Source organism: Clupea harengus, chromosome 9 (assembly GCF_900700415.2).
Source record: "Clupea harengus chromosome 9, Ch_v2.0.2, whole genome shotgun sequence".
Classification (NCBI taxonomy): domain Eukaryota; kingdom Metazoa; phylum Chordata; class Actinopteri; order Clupeiformes; family Clupeidae; genus Clupea; species Clupea harengus.
The window spans coordinates 11944570-11957593 of NC_045160.1; the positions used below are offsets into that span (position 1 = coordinate 11944570).

General features: G+C 40.9%; 2 protein-coding genes, 1 long non-coding RNA gene and 1 other non-coding gene across 6 annotated transcripts; 2 read left to right on the forward strand and 2 right to left on the reverse strand.

Annotated features, from left to right (window-relative positions):
- Positions 1-204: 204 nt before the first annotated feature.
- relb (v-rel avian reticuloendotheliosis viral oncogene homolog B) lies at positions 205-7569 on the forward strand. Of its 2 annotated transcripts, none has more exons than XM_012836214.3 (11): positions 205-910; positions 1351-1362; positions 1487-1626; positions 2906-3190; positions 4330-4490; positions 4608-4699; positions 5006-5137; positions 5284-5388; positions 5559-5774; positions 6171-6242; positions 6363-7569. In XM_012836214.3, the coding sequence occupies exons 1-11, from the start codon at positions 868-870 to the stop codon at positions 6845-6847; spliced, it is 1743 nt and encodes a 580-aa protein (XP_012691668.2). In that variant the 5' UTR covers positions 205-867; the 3' UTR covers positions 6848-7569. The 2 variants fall into 2 exon arrangements, with proteins under 2 accessions (XP_012691668.2, XP_031429285.1); XM_031573425.2 differs by having other exon boundaries at positions 206-910; positions 1487-2664.
- Positions 7570-8911: 1342 nt separating this feature from the next.
- mrpl28 (mitochondrial ribosomal protein L28) lies at positions 8912-12027 on the reverse strand. 2 transcript variants are annotated; one of them, XM_012836216.3, is made up of 6 exons: positions 11824-12027; positions 10207-10519; positions 9789-9941; positions 9541-9669; positions 9349-9435; positions 8912-9239 (listed from the first exon to the last, which is right to left on the reverse strand). In XM_012836216.3, the coding sequence occupies exons 2-6, from the start codon at positions 10492-10494 to the stop codon at positions 9144-9146; spliced, it is 753 nt and encodes a 250-aa protein (XP_012691670.1). In that variant the 5' UTR covers positions 10495-10519; positions 11824-12027; the 3' UTR covers positions 8912-9143. The 2 variants fall into 2 exon arrangements, with proteins under 2 accessions (XP_012691670.1, XP_012691669.1); XM_012836215.3 differs by having other exon boundaries at positions 9349-9438.
- Positions 12028-12182: 155 nt separating this feature from the next.
- On the reverse strand, positions 12183-12269 carry trnastop-uca. The gene has a single exon. It is a non-coding gene; the product is annotated as a tRNA-Sec (tRNA).
- LOC116221825 lies at positions 12227-12645 on the forward strand. The gene is made up of 2 exons (XR_004164297.1): positions 12227-12332; positions 12449-12645. It is a non-coding gene; the product is annotated as an uncharacterized LOC116221825 (long non-coding RNA).
- Positions 12646-13024: the final 379 nt, after the last annotated feature.

Consider the following 13024-nt stretch of genomic DNA (forward strand, 5'->3'; position numbering starts at 1 on the left):
TGATTGAGTAGAATTCCCCTGACCAAGTCGAACTAGACTTTCTAATTCGGAAATAAAAATCGTGTCATACAGCAACCATGGGTGAATTATCCTGGTGCTGTGCAGTAGTTTATAATTTTGTGGCTCAGAATAATGTAAAGTCGGAATGCTGATGATCTTTGAAAAATGTCAATTGCTCTGGGGTAAATTGTATTGGGGTAGGTTAATTTAGTTAATAGTTTACTGGGTTTGCTTCGCCATGCCATGCAAAACTAACATTATCATTTAATTGTTTTATCTTTTTGTTACACGGTCTATGGAGTTCAGTTCTTGAGCTAGAGGAATTTGTATGACCTCACAGCACAGACCAGTGTTGAATAGGGTGATGCAATGTCAAGAAATCGTAATGTTCAAATATGTCAGAGGCATAGTAACTTTTCCTAGTGCTCCGATGTGAGCTTCTCTGACGGACGTTATTTTTCTTGTGCTCATATGGGTTGTTGATAGTTGTGAGGTAATTTTCAAGGTAGTCCTCTCAGGTGTTAATTCGTTGTCACAGTAACGTGTTGGGGGTTTCCCGATTTGTGACGCTCGGGGATTTCCATCTAGCAGAAAAAGATCAATCTAAAAACACGAGCAAGCGTGAGAGGTTGATATATTTCAGCAAGTAAACAGAGGGGTGTTAATAGTGTCTGTTATGCTAAACCGCGTGGATTCCTTCAAACGGGTGGAGAAAAAATCAAGGAATAGGGAGAACTGGGGCAACGTGAGTTAGCGGAGTATTAGAGGCTACGAACTCAAGCATAGCTATATATAAGTTTGAAATAGTTTCAGGTCGAATGAGCCCATTGGAGTGAGATCTTTTGGAAAGTATCACAATTATATACCATGACAAACATGAGTGTCCACAACGGAACGCGAGGTGGTACAGGTATGTTGACATTGTTGACTCTTAGTAATGCTAGTGTTAGCTAACGTCAATATGGGATGTAGCAAACGTTACTTTCTGTTGGCTGATAATGTCGGAACGGTTGTGATGTAAGGTGATGTAAGGTCCAAGAGAATATCTACCGAGATTTTTGTCAAGGTAATTACTTTTAAACAAACGGTAAATGAGCTGTAAATGAACATCTATGACGCCATTCAACACCCTTCGTTTGTTCTGTATGGCGCTTAAGCTTTCGTTTTGATTATACCGGCGCATTGCACAGTCTCTATTAGCCGTAGCCTTATCAGGTTATGCGGACACCTACTGTATTCTCACTTTTTTTTTTATCTTACTCATTTGTTTTCAAACCCAGTAGCATCTTTCCGAGCTGCAGAGCTTATTTCTACCCTTTTAACTTTGCGTTTTTCTTTCCTCCATCACAGATATCGACCTTGGTGAGTTTGACACTTATTTCCACCGACCTGTTCTTTGAACCACTGTCATGGTAGCCAACAGCAAGGTTGATATGAATAGGTAAAAGAGCCTGCTTGTCTTCAATAAGTTAATTTTTTTGTATAGACATAATCGAGGAGTATATCGTGGAGGACACGTCGTTGAGACCTCCGTTCGTGCTTCCTGGGCCTCCACCACCTCCTCCCGACCCGGATTCTCCCAGAAAGAACGCTCCAGTACTAGTATCCAGGGGCACAAGCTCCCAGGTGAGCCCTTTGCCTCTTGGCCCACATTAGCTTTTTGTATCCATATATAAACTTATATATAAACATATTGACTTATCTTTCGAAACTGCCGATCTGTTCCATAAACAACCTGCAGTGAATAGGCACGTCCATGACAGTAATGGAGGCGAAGTTGTTACTAGGTTATTTGTATTCAATGTAAATAATAGATGTTCTGTAACTTGGTAGTAACACTTCAATATAAACGCAAAATGATTTGTGCCGTTGCAATAGCTTCCTAATATGGCTTTTAAAATGCTTATTCATGATCGAAGCCTGTAGCATTACCGTTACACGCATGAATGCTTAAGACTGGATGCCTTTTTTTTTTGTTTCACTTTCGGTGGTTTCTGACGCATATTGCCGCATGGCTTGAAAAAGTGCCAATTACAATGTTGGCACCACAAAATCTTCCAATAGTTGGTTTTCAAGAGTGATAATGAGAAGCTGAAGACATATGCGTTTCAAAATGTGTGTCTTTACTGACGAAGAAGAAAGTCTTGAAATATGATCCCTCCATTCCTGTTGGCTTGCGATTTTCCTCTTCATGCTGCCGTGCAGTTCTGGAGTCAGTTTGTAAATCTGCTTATAATAGATTTTACGCTAAGGTGATTGCAAATATTGGTCTCGGAACAGTAATTTATACACATAGCAACCAACACTAAGGAAGTACAAGAGTCAAAGTGAGGTTGCTCAGCCCTGGCTCAGCCTCATCACTTTCTGGCTTTCCTATTGGTTCACTCTCTTTGCTGTACTTTTTTCGCTCCACACCATCTTCCTGTTTCAAGGCTGTTTCCGCCCACAAACTACCCTTTGTGTAGACGTCCTCATTTCGTATTTTACGTTTTTGAAAACTGTCTTTGTCTTAATACCTTACGCAGATTATTGTAAATTGCCTAAATTGCTGGAACCAAGTCTGATTTCTTCCACAAGCGTCTTGTATGATTCTTCAGCCAAGTCGAGAGACATTTTGTTTTTCATTGACAAGTTGTTGTTGTCAACCAGCACGTGCAGCAACCTGTAAGAATTTTTTTGTTTGCCTTTTTTTTTCTTTGTTGTGTGTTTGCCTTGTATTCTGTGGGATTATTGTCGGTTTAAAACTGACCAAACAGATACTGATTCTTTGAACTGAAAAAAAGTATTCTCTCATGATTTCATTTCATCCACTTGTCAGCTTAACCTGTCAGGCTTGAAGTGCTCAAATACTTCCAGACTCACCTCTCTTCACCTCTAAATCTTTTTTTTGCCTTTCACTTGTCAGCCCCAGCGGACATTTCCTCAAGTCCCAACCGCAGTGATTCATCCCATGAAGGGCTCCAGGGGAGCCACCCACCGGCCTGGGTGTGGGCGCGGGGTGGCAGGGCGGCAGTCGGCCCGCTCGGACACAGAGTTACTGGAGCGTCTGCTGGACAAACCCCAGCTGGTTGTGACCGAGCAGCCCAAAGAGAGGGGCATGAGGTTCCGCTATGAATGCGAGGGTCGCTCTGCCGGCAGCATCCTCGGCGCAAGCAGCAACGAGGCCAACAAGACCCTGCCCACTATCGAGGTCAGGCCCAAACCATGCTATAGACTTGAGGGTTGACTGCGTGAGAGTATATTTAGTAGTCTGTCTCACTGTCCCTGTATTTTCATCTACAGCTTTATATGTTGTGAGTGTAATTCTGGAAGTTACTGTCCTCCATTATTCCTGTTTTTAAGATAACAGATAATTGACCAAATGAAACCCTGTGTTGATTAGAGAAGGCTGTCCTAGATTAATGGAGACCACTGAGTCTTGGATGAGATGGCTTGCTGACATGCAGGCAAGTGGGGCTCACAATAAAGAATCTAGAATGGAAGAGGCCTGTATTTACAAGTTTTAATGGGAAAACACCCTGTCCCATGGGTGTGCCATGGGTGTGCTGACATTCTGTGCTGAGCATCAAAATGTTGTGTATTGTTTTCCCTAAATTTAAGTGGCATGACTGTCAGGTACCCTGAACAATTCAAAAGTCTTTCTTTTGAAAGAGGTCTTTTCTAAAACATCTGAGCAAGACCAGCTAATTCATGATGATTCACCATTACACTGACCACTTATGACTTAAACACTGGCAATAAAATAGTTGACTCAGCCCAATTTATGTTTTTTAATTAAATTGAATAAAAGTACAGAAATGAACAAACTAATGATGTGATTACCTGTTAATTTGGCCCTCACACTCACAATGAAGTATTTTTGGATTTGATTGTTTGAGATATTTTGGTGGGGACTGACATGACAGCACTTGTCACCAATGTAACAGTGTTTATGCAGGATTTTGAAAATCACCTGAATGCAGTTGTGATGGTGTGGCTTGACTCGTTACACCTGTTTCACTGTTAATGCGCATCTGTATGTACAGATCTGTTATTTGCTATTATGGCATGCTTTGAAAATAGGGCACGTCTGGAATGTACCCATGGTCCCAAACGAATGGGGTTTCCCCCCTCTGTGGGCAGGCTGCACTTTGTAGAGCTCCTCTAGAAAGCTAGAGGAGCTGCATGGCAGTCCTCTCTCAGAGAGGTCTACACCCTCTTCTTGTGGTCACACGAGGGAATTACCTCTTGAAATCTGACACATCCCATAATGTCTGCCGTTGACGGCACCGTTTTGTTTTTCGTTTTGGTTTCGCTTACAGTCTGCCTCTCTCTCTTCCTCCCTGCCAGCTTCAAGGACCAATTCAAGATATCAAAAATGTCAGAGTCACTGTTTCCCTGATCACCAAGGACATCCCTTACCGCCCACATCCCCATTGCCTCGTGGGTAAAGACTGTTCTGATGGCATCTGTGTCATTCACCTTAACCCACACAACACTCGCCGACACAGGTATGCCCATTTTTGGTACACAGCAGCAGTGCTCCATGTGGTGTCAAATAAGTCGTTTTTTTATTATAAAAATTAAAGATGGTGTGTTAATCTTCTGAATACCTTCTTGCTCCATAGTTTTTCCAACTTGGGCATTCAGTGTGTGCGTAGGAAAGAGCTTGATCTCTCCCTAAAAAAGAGAAGGGACCAAAACATTGATCCATTTAACAGTGAGTACAACTACTCCACATGATGAGAGACTTTCTCTAAAAATATTTTGTTTACAGAGTGAGCTAATGTACAAAATGCTCTTCAAACTGTTCTTGAAAGTTCTAATGGATAAAACTAAGGCCAGAAAAGAGATGCTGATTTTCCAAGCCTACATGTACAGTATACATTGTGTAAACATGAGAGGCATAAGTATAGCGATATATCTACAATACATCTACCCTTATTCATTTCATATGTGTACATGTTGAATGGTTATGGAGCGTAGACACATCATCAAGAAATTGCTTGGTTTTATTCCATATCAGCTGGCCTGTCTAAGAGCATTGAGGATATGGACATGAACGTGGTCCGACTCTGTTTCCAATGTGAACTGGAGAGAGAGGACGGCGAGAGCATCCATCTGTCCCCAATCGTCTCCAACCCCATTTTCGACAAGAGTAAGAGCATACTGCACGACAGACCACGCTTTCCCTTTTCATGAAGGGAAAGTACAATTGAAGTGACAAACGTGATAACTTTCTCCATGTCTGATTATCTGGGTCTTGTAACTCATGCGTGTGTATCTGTCTGTATGTTTTTACAGAGGCAACAACAACATCAGAGCTGAAAATAACTCGTTTGAATACTGTGAAGGGGTCATGCATAGGGAAAACAGAGATCTACATGCTGTGCGACAAAGTGCAGAAAGGTTAATTTTTGTTCTGTTACATCCAGTTCACATTCTAGCAGTCACAGAGTAGCAGATTGAATGGAAAGGATCAAAGCTAACACACAGTTCAGTATCTAGTTAAGATGTAAATATGTAAGTTGTCTTGTGTTGTTGGTCTTTATTAAAATGCATTTTTAAAACCCACTCAGATGACATAGAGATCATCTTCAGCCGGGGGTCGTGGGAGGCCAAGGCTGAGTTTGCCCAGACGGATGTCCACCGTCAGATAGCCATCGTCTTCAAGTCGCCGCCCTATCAGGACCTGGACATCTATGAGGAAGTGGAGGTCAACGTCCTCCTGCGACGCCTTTCAGATCGCATGGACAGCGAACCCGTCAAGTTCACCTACACGCCGCATAATCCAGGTCAGCATGACCCATCTGCCATCTTTGCCACCTTTCAGTGCTGAGTTGAATGGTGTTGTTCCATAGATGCTGTGACATGTTAGGCTGTAGTGGTGTATTTCCATGTTATTAAGATGAATCAGAGGTTATTTATGAATACAGCACTTAAACTGCCAGTTGTCTGCTGACATCATCTCCCAGTTTCTGTGGTCAGCAGTTATAGCTTGTGGAGACACAATGCCAGGAATGACTAGAAGCAGTTGTGCGCGACTTTTTGACCTGGGTTCTGTTACATAGTTTCTTCCTATGAGCAGTTGTTCCTGTTGCCATGACTAAACTGTTTGTCACAGTATAATTCAATTGAGGATATATTCTGCTTGTATGATATTCAACATTCCTGTGTTTTGTGTGTTTTAGATCCTTATGGTGTCAATCGCAAAAGAAAAATCAAGCCTGACATCAAGTTCACTGATGGGTGCAATGTGAGAGGTAACTTATATTACCTCCGTCTCATATTTGAGTTGCACCGTTGACAAGAAGCTGTGAACAAAATATCACTTTCTACTACTACTAATTAGTAATAATTTCACCCCCTCCTTTCCACCTCAGCTGAGAGTGTGATGGCAGAGCCTGCTGCACCTCATGTCTTTGAGCAATTCTCCTATCCCCTGGAGAGCTCAGTTGGCATGGTAAACGCCTCTCAAGAAGACCTACCAAGTCAGCCTGTCCAGTATGCCATTGACGAGCTGAAGCAAGAAGAAACCTTAGGCCCTCTGGATACAGACACCATGAACATGCTCTCTTCAATCATACAGATGCTTGAAGATGGCAACACTGCAAGTTTTGGCATGCCTCTGGCCAACCAGGATGAAAACTCTAACTTTGGCAATATGAACTTTCCCATGGACGACCCCTCAATGAACATGAATTTTTACACCGAGATGCAGTTCAGTCAGATGGTCAGCGGTGGACACCATGCTGTCCCCATCATCGACCTTCAACCCTCGCATCCCCATGTGCTTGATCAGGGCCTTGGAGATGTGGAGGGTCATGGCATTTCCACGGTGAAGACGGAGAAAGAAGGTGACCTCTAAAGCCTTAGGTTTGAGAGTGTATGTGATGTTATTCCAAGAGGTTTGGGCTATCCATGCGTATCCAGTCATCGCCCAGGTCATTGCAGGTCTAATCCTTACGCATAATTAGAATGTTTCAGACTTGAAGACCTTGGAAAGGAAATGGCTGTTGCTTAGTTGGGTTTCGCTGGCCGAACCCAGTAGCAAAGTTTCTCCCAAACTTTGTGATGGCTTGCATTAATGTAAGTGTTGGGCTGCTCCACGGACAGACACTGATTCCCTCTGTAGTACTGCCAAATGGACTGTAAACGCAGAGGTTTTGTTAGCGACTGGTTGGTCAGTCAGGAACATTAACCATTGTAGCTGTCAAAGGTATGGGTCTTGTTTTTCTTGTCAGACATATTTGTAAGAAATGCTATTCCATGTTGATATTTTCATTGTGGGGGTCCAGACATATTGTACATATTGTGTGTAGACAATTGACCAAATCTGAATGTTTTATAAAATAAAATAAATGAAGATGTTCATACTATTATTAGTGTAGTTGACGGACCACACATAGCTACATCAATTTTCCACATTTTTTTCTTAAAGTAATAAGCCATCTTTGGGCTTAGGGGCACTAGTGGCTTGTTTTTTTTAACATGTTGCCCTCTGTAGTGTTTCCTGTCAGTGTGTTTAGAAGATATATGTAGAACCCATGTGCTTTACAGTTAAACATTAAAATTATTGTATGAACCACATTCACTTGCCTTCATTATTAGGCTTTTATTATTGGATTTGATGAAATGGGCTGCAAATACTTATTGTGATTTTGGAGAAGGCTAGGTCCTCGCAAACACAGAAGGAAGAAAGCACTATTGACCTCCATAACTTAGTTCTGTTTTAAAGCTAATGGGTGAGGTGACGTTATAAAATAAGGGGAAGAGAGGAGTTTCTCACATCTGTTACCTTTGGAGTTTGTCATTAGTTTTTTTGGAATATTAATAGAACTGCCCCCTCGAATTCAATGTGTTGTATGAACACTTTCAATGCTTGTGGCATAGTAAAGTCTTGCATAGCACCGGTGTTTTATGAGGGAGATTAAAAACCTAATTTGAAACAATTGAAGCCTTTATCAGTATAGCTTATTGAGATTTCCAGTACTGACTGAATTCATATGTTGAATTTAACATTACACAACACTTTTATCACACAATCAGTTGAGATAGTAAGCATGTGGTTTGGAATTCAGTTAAGTTGAAGTAGTTGACTTTATGGACATAACTGATGTCTTTCACCATATGGCAGTGTGACTTCATAGAATGAATGAGCAGATTGTCACAAAGAGGTAAGCCCCCCGCCCCCTCCTCATGGTTTCCGCCTTTCTCCCACGCGGATCTGAGTAGTTTCCATCTATTAAGATTTAGACGGCTTGCAACACCTCACCGCAAATACGGTTGACCAACACTGGAAAGAAATTGGCCTTGAGCCATGGGGAAACTCCACCACATCCCTGTTGCTCAATACAGATCTGACTACACTGTCACATGCAAATGAGAAGTCCACAAGTGGTCATTGTTTTATGACACCCACATTATCCCACACAAGGGGAGTAAGTCAAAAACATCCTGTAATCCGGTGATTTCTTCAAAAACAATTAAATACAGACCTGGTCATTAATCCAAAAGGGGATGGTAGATTTACAAGGGAAACATTTTTCCAGGGGAAAACCCTGCCTTCCCCTCAACTCCAGTCGTACCTGTCTTCAGCTGGTTACCTAGTACTGGGTGAGTAGGACTGGCTATATGCCTTGGTTAACGACCTGGCTGCAAAAAGGCCATCCTAATCATAATGAATAACGACAAACCTACAGAACAAACATGACAGATCTCCTTTCCTCTCCTCCAATATTTAGAAATAATAAGGTATTAAAGCTGGTTGGAGCATAACCATTCATTCTGATGAATCATGTTGCACAAGTTATGACTTTTCCTGACGTAACCGGACTGCCCTGTTGGCAGCAGGGTCACATAAGTTCAGAGCTATAATTAATTAAGTAAGTGTCTGATTTGCCAGTTGTAAATGAAATTGCAGACAAATATGAAGGGTGTCTTCAACTTGTTTCTCATGTTAAATCAATCAATCCCAAAACATAAAAATGGCACAAATGTACAAATGATTACATCTTACAATTAATTTACTTCAGAAAATAGTTAAATATTTACATGATAAGTTGCAGTTGTTGTCAATGCCAGTTCATTTTGATGATGTACATAGGTATATGTTACATAAATCGAACTGTTATGCACTAGCAGCCAGTAAAATGGCAGACTCTTTACGTCCTCTCCACAATCTTTGGTTCAGAAAGCTTCTGAATGGCCAGCTCCTTCACCAGGCTGTCCAAACATTCCTTGAACACAGGTTCAGGCTCCTTCAAACCCAAAAAGAAAACAAACACACACACAAAAAGAAATAATAAGAGTTAGTGAGCGAAAACATTGACATGAACCAATATTACTCTTCTTAATCTAGGTTCTCACCTTGAGCTCCAAGATCCTCTGTTTTTCCACTGCTTCCTCCAGACTCAGCCCGACCCACTCAGCCTCCTTCTCAGGGATTTCAAACTGCTGCTTCGCATGAAATATGGCGTGTGGAGAGGGTTGATGTTAGGCATTTCTTCACTACATTCACTACTATGATTCAGGAAAGAAAACAAGACCGCGGAGACTCACCTTGTAATTCTTGTTAACTTTTTCTCGACGATCTGAATCCTCCAGATGGAAGTCCTTCCGTGCCAATTTGAGGAGCATTGCCCGCTTGAGGTCCATTCCAAGTTTGGAGTTTAGATCTTGTTTGGGTGTCTGACCACATAACAGAGGAAAAATAATCATACTATATTATATTTAAATTATTAACAATCTAATAAGATGTATGATACTTTCTAAGCCTTTGGGGAGACTGCTAAAGAAGTGGCACTCACCTTCAGGATGTAAAAATCAAAGCCATAAGCAGCATCGATGAGATCTAAGGTGCGAGCCGTGACTGTGATATTGAACTTTTGGTCCAGGATCTCGCTGTAAAACTCCCTCTTAAAGAGCTGAGGCTTCCAAGTTTTCTTGAATCGTGTAGACAGCTTAACAAGAACATAAAGGTTAGACAGTGCACCTGTGTGTTAGCATACACAGACTATTGCCAGTATATTAAATATCAGTCTCTCTAGTCTAGAGAAATTGCAGTGATTGAGTTAGATAAAATCAATTGCAAATAACGCAGAAATTCTATGACTGCCTTTTTTTGTCTTTTTCGCCCAAATATTGCTGTAATATTAAAACACTGCAAACCCACTATAGCAGTATGGCATCCAATACTATAAGACAAAAACACAATCAAGGACAAACCTTGTCATCGTTTGAATATTTGTAGCCCTGTATCCAACCCTCCCCTGCCCAAAGACCCTGCTGGGACTCTCGTGGGTAGAAAACGGGGATGGGCACATCCTGCACCCGCTCTTTATAACCAGTTTTTGGGTTGGAACGATACTTCACTCCAAGTGCTTTCCAATGCACAGGTGTGGGAGGCGTTTTATCGTCCAAACTTTTTAGGTAGTGTTGTGGGAGTCGAGCATAGATGCCCTTCTTCAGCTTTAGGGCTTCCCAGATACGGGGTGGGTATTTGTGGAGTGGCATCTTCTCCTGGCAGTCTGGTTCACATCTACGATGTAATACACAACCAAGTTAGCAATCAAGACATTAAAAAGGTACGTGCTAACAATGTTAGCCTAACTATTTTCTACTAAACTCATCAAAAAAAGTTTGGTCGATTATTTCTGTTGTTACAATGCTTATTGCCATAGTATTTTGTATTGTTGGAAAGCCTGTTTATTTACCTTTACAATGATGTCCAACGTGTAAGGATCATGCATTTGTGGGATGAGCAGCACAGCTGATTATGTGGGTAGCACCCAAGTCAAATTTGCCAAAAGTCTCTGCCAATGCTAAACAGTGTATTCTCCTGTTGATATTGATTCTTGTTTTGAGTTATTTGGTGGATTTGATGATTAAACTCTCGATCAGTATTTTATTTATTGCATGAAGTGTAAAATTGCCAATATGTCTTGTTTGTTCCTTGTTACTGATTGAGAGAGTCAATACCAAGAGGAGAATAGAGAATTTGGGCAAATTTGACTTGGGTGCATCCCACATAATCAGCTGTGCTGCTCATCCCACAAATGCATGATCCTTACAAGTTGGACATCATTGTAAAGGTAAATAAACATGCTTTCATACGATATAAAATACGATGCCAATAAGCATTGTAACAACAGAGAAATAATCGACCTAACTCAAATTTCCAAACATTTTTTGACGAGTTTAGTTACTACAATATAATGACCGATACAGACAGTGGAAGATAACAATTTTACAAATTGCAAAATGTATATCACACGATCAATTATTCTGCCTACCGTTTATGAAGTAGCAAGGGTTTGTATTTATATGAAATACTGTTTAAGCCAAAAAACTCGTGGGTTGAAGGATAGAATACCACTAATAATTAACATATCATTTAAAACACAGGTCGAAAATGGAATGGTTTGGATGTTTTAACGGGAATAGGAAGTATATTGGCAATTAACATTCAATGACAACTGCAAAGCATTTCAACATACATTGATTACATATTTCTGGCTAAGTAACTTAGTAGAAGCTATGTTGCTAGCTTGCAATGACATTCCACATGTCATACCTAGCCTAAATTTTCAACAAAATGACTAACAACAATATACACATATTAACTGGTATCTCGCTAGGTAATACATCAAACTCTACTCTCACCATGACGGCTCTAACGTTACCTTATTACTGTCCTAGCGATACCTATACGTTAGCAAGTTAGCTACCTTGACTGCGACATAACTGGCTAACCTGCAGTATTTAACTGTTCACATGCAAACCTGAGTTTAACTGTTAATTCCGTAGTTCATGAAGTACGAAATAAAACATAGAGACACATACCAATTCAACAGTGGCGCTGCACCTAGCTGCATGGTTCCAAGGACAACGTCCAAGTTCCTACTTCCGCCAGACTCATAATAACAAGAGATGCCATTGGCTATGAAAAAACACCAATGATTGGTAGTAGTCAGAGCCTATGACAGATATCTGGTTGTATAGACGGACAACTGGTTGTAGTACCACTTCTTCGTCGAGGTTATATCTGCTAGAGTGAAAAGGTGTTGTTTAAATGTGGAAATATTTGTAGTAGTGTTAAAAAAAATCATCAACTGTTAATACAGGGAAGTCATCTCTAAATAGGCCAATCTAAACAATGCCCAAACCCCCTCCAATTTCTAACCAGCGAACCGACGAACATTCGCCCGAAAGGTGGAATTGAACCACTCTGCCGCTAAGCAGCTACAGGTTTGAAGCCTGCACCCCGGACCACCGAGGATCATCCGGGCACTAGGAACTTCTTGCGTAGAATCAATTTATTCCTACCTGAGTGTGTATACAAATGAGTCATGGTAGGTAAGCTACTGCTTTTTTATATATATATACTTCTGTTACTTGTATAGTAAATAGACATTAGTACATTATCTAAGCATATCTGTTTGACTAAAGCATTCCTCCTGACATTCAGAAAGAAATTAATGAAGATTTCGTTTGGAAGAAGTAGAACCGCAAAGCATCATTGGTAGAATATGCTAATAAAAGAAAATGCCATTGGCCCAGTTGGAGGAAAGCAACGCCTCTGGAAGTCTGTAACAATAATATGCTACCATTCATTTCCTATTTTGAACGGTGGTAGGCTATGGGAATAAAAGAAAATATCATGATCATCTGTAGTGGATGACTACGTTTCAAATGCCGGGTAAATAACCTTGACATGTAACAGGTTGTCTCTTAAAAGGATATGTCTATAATGTCCATAGACCTTAAAAGAACCTGGTAACCTGGTGAACGCGCCACTTCTAGTCCGCTCTCGGACCACCATCATCTTTAGTTTAACTGGGCGTAAGAAAATAACATTAGCTGGAACGTTAGCTGGAATTTCTAATTCACATCCTTGGCATTATCTATATAAATATAAGTCGCTAAACAGAAGAAGTTAATGGCACTAAGGCTTTCTAGGTGATAAATGACTTGATCAAGACATATGCATAGACATATGTGACGCACTGTTGGCATCTAGGGTTGGTGAAAATTAACGAAGAAG

Coding starts and splice junctions, on each gene's coding strand:
- mrpl28 (XM_012836215.3), bottom strand. CDS start 10,494: ATGCCACTCCACAAATACCCACCCCGTATCTGGGAAGCCCTAAAGCTG. Junction 9,942..10,206: donor AATATTCAAACGATGACAAG/GTTTGTCCTTGA, acceptor GTTCTTGTTAAG/CTGTCTACACGATTCAAGAA. Junction 9,240..9,348: donor AGAGGATCTTGGAGCTCAAG/GTGAGAACCTAG, acceptor TTGGGTTTGAAG/GAGCCTGAACCTGTGTTCAA.
- relb (XM_012836214.3), top strand. CDS start 868: ATGACAAACATGAGTGTCCACAACGGAACGCGAGGTGGTACAG. Junction 4,491..4,607: donor CACAACACTCGCCGACACAG/GTATGCCCATTT, acceptor CTTGCTCCATAG/TTTTTCCAACTTGGGCATTC. Junction 6,243..6,362: donor TGATGGGTGCAATGTGAGAG/GTAACTTATATT, acceptor TTTCCACCTCAG/CTGAGAGTGTGATGGCAGAG.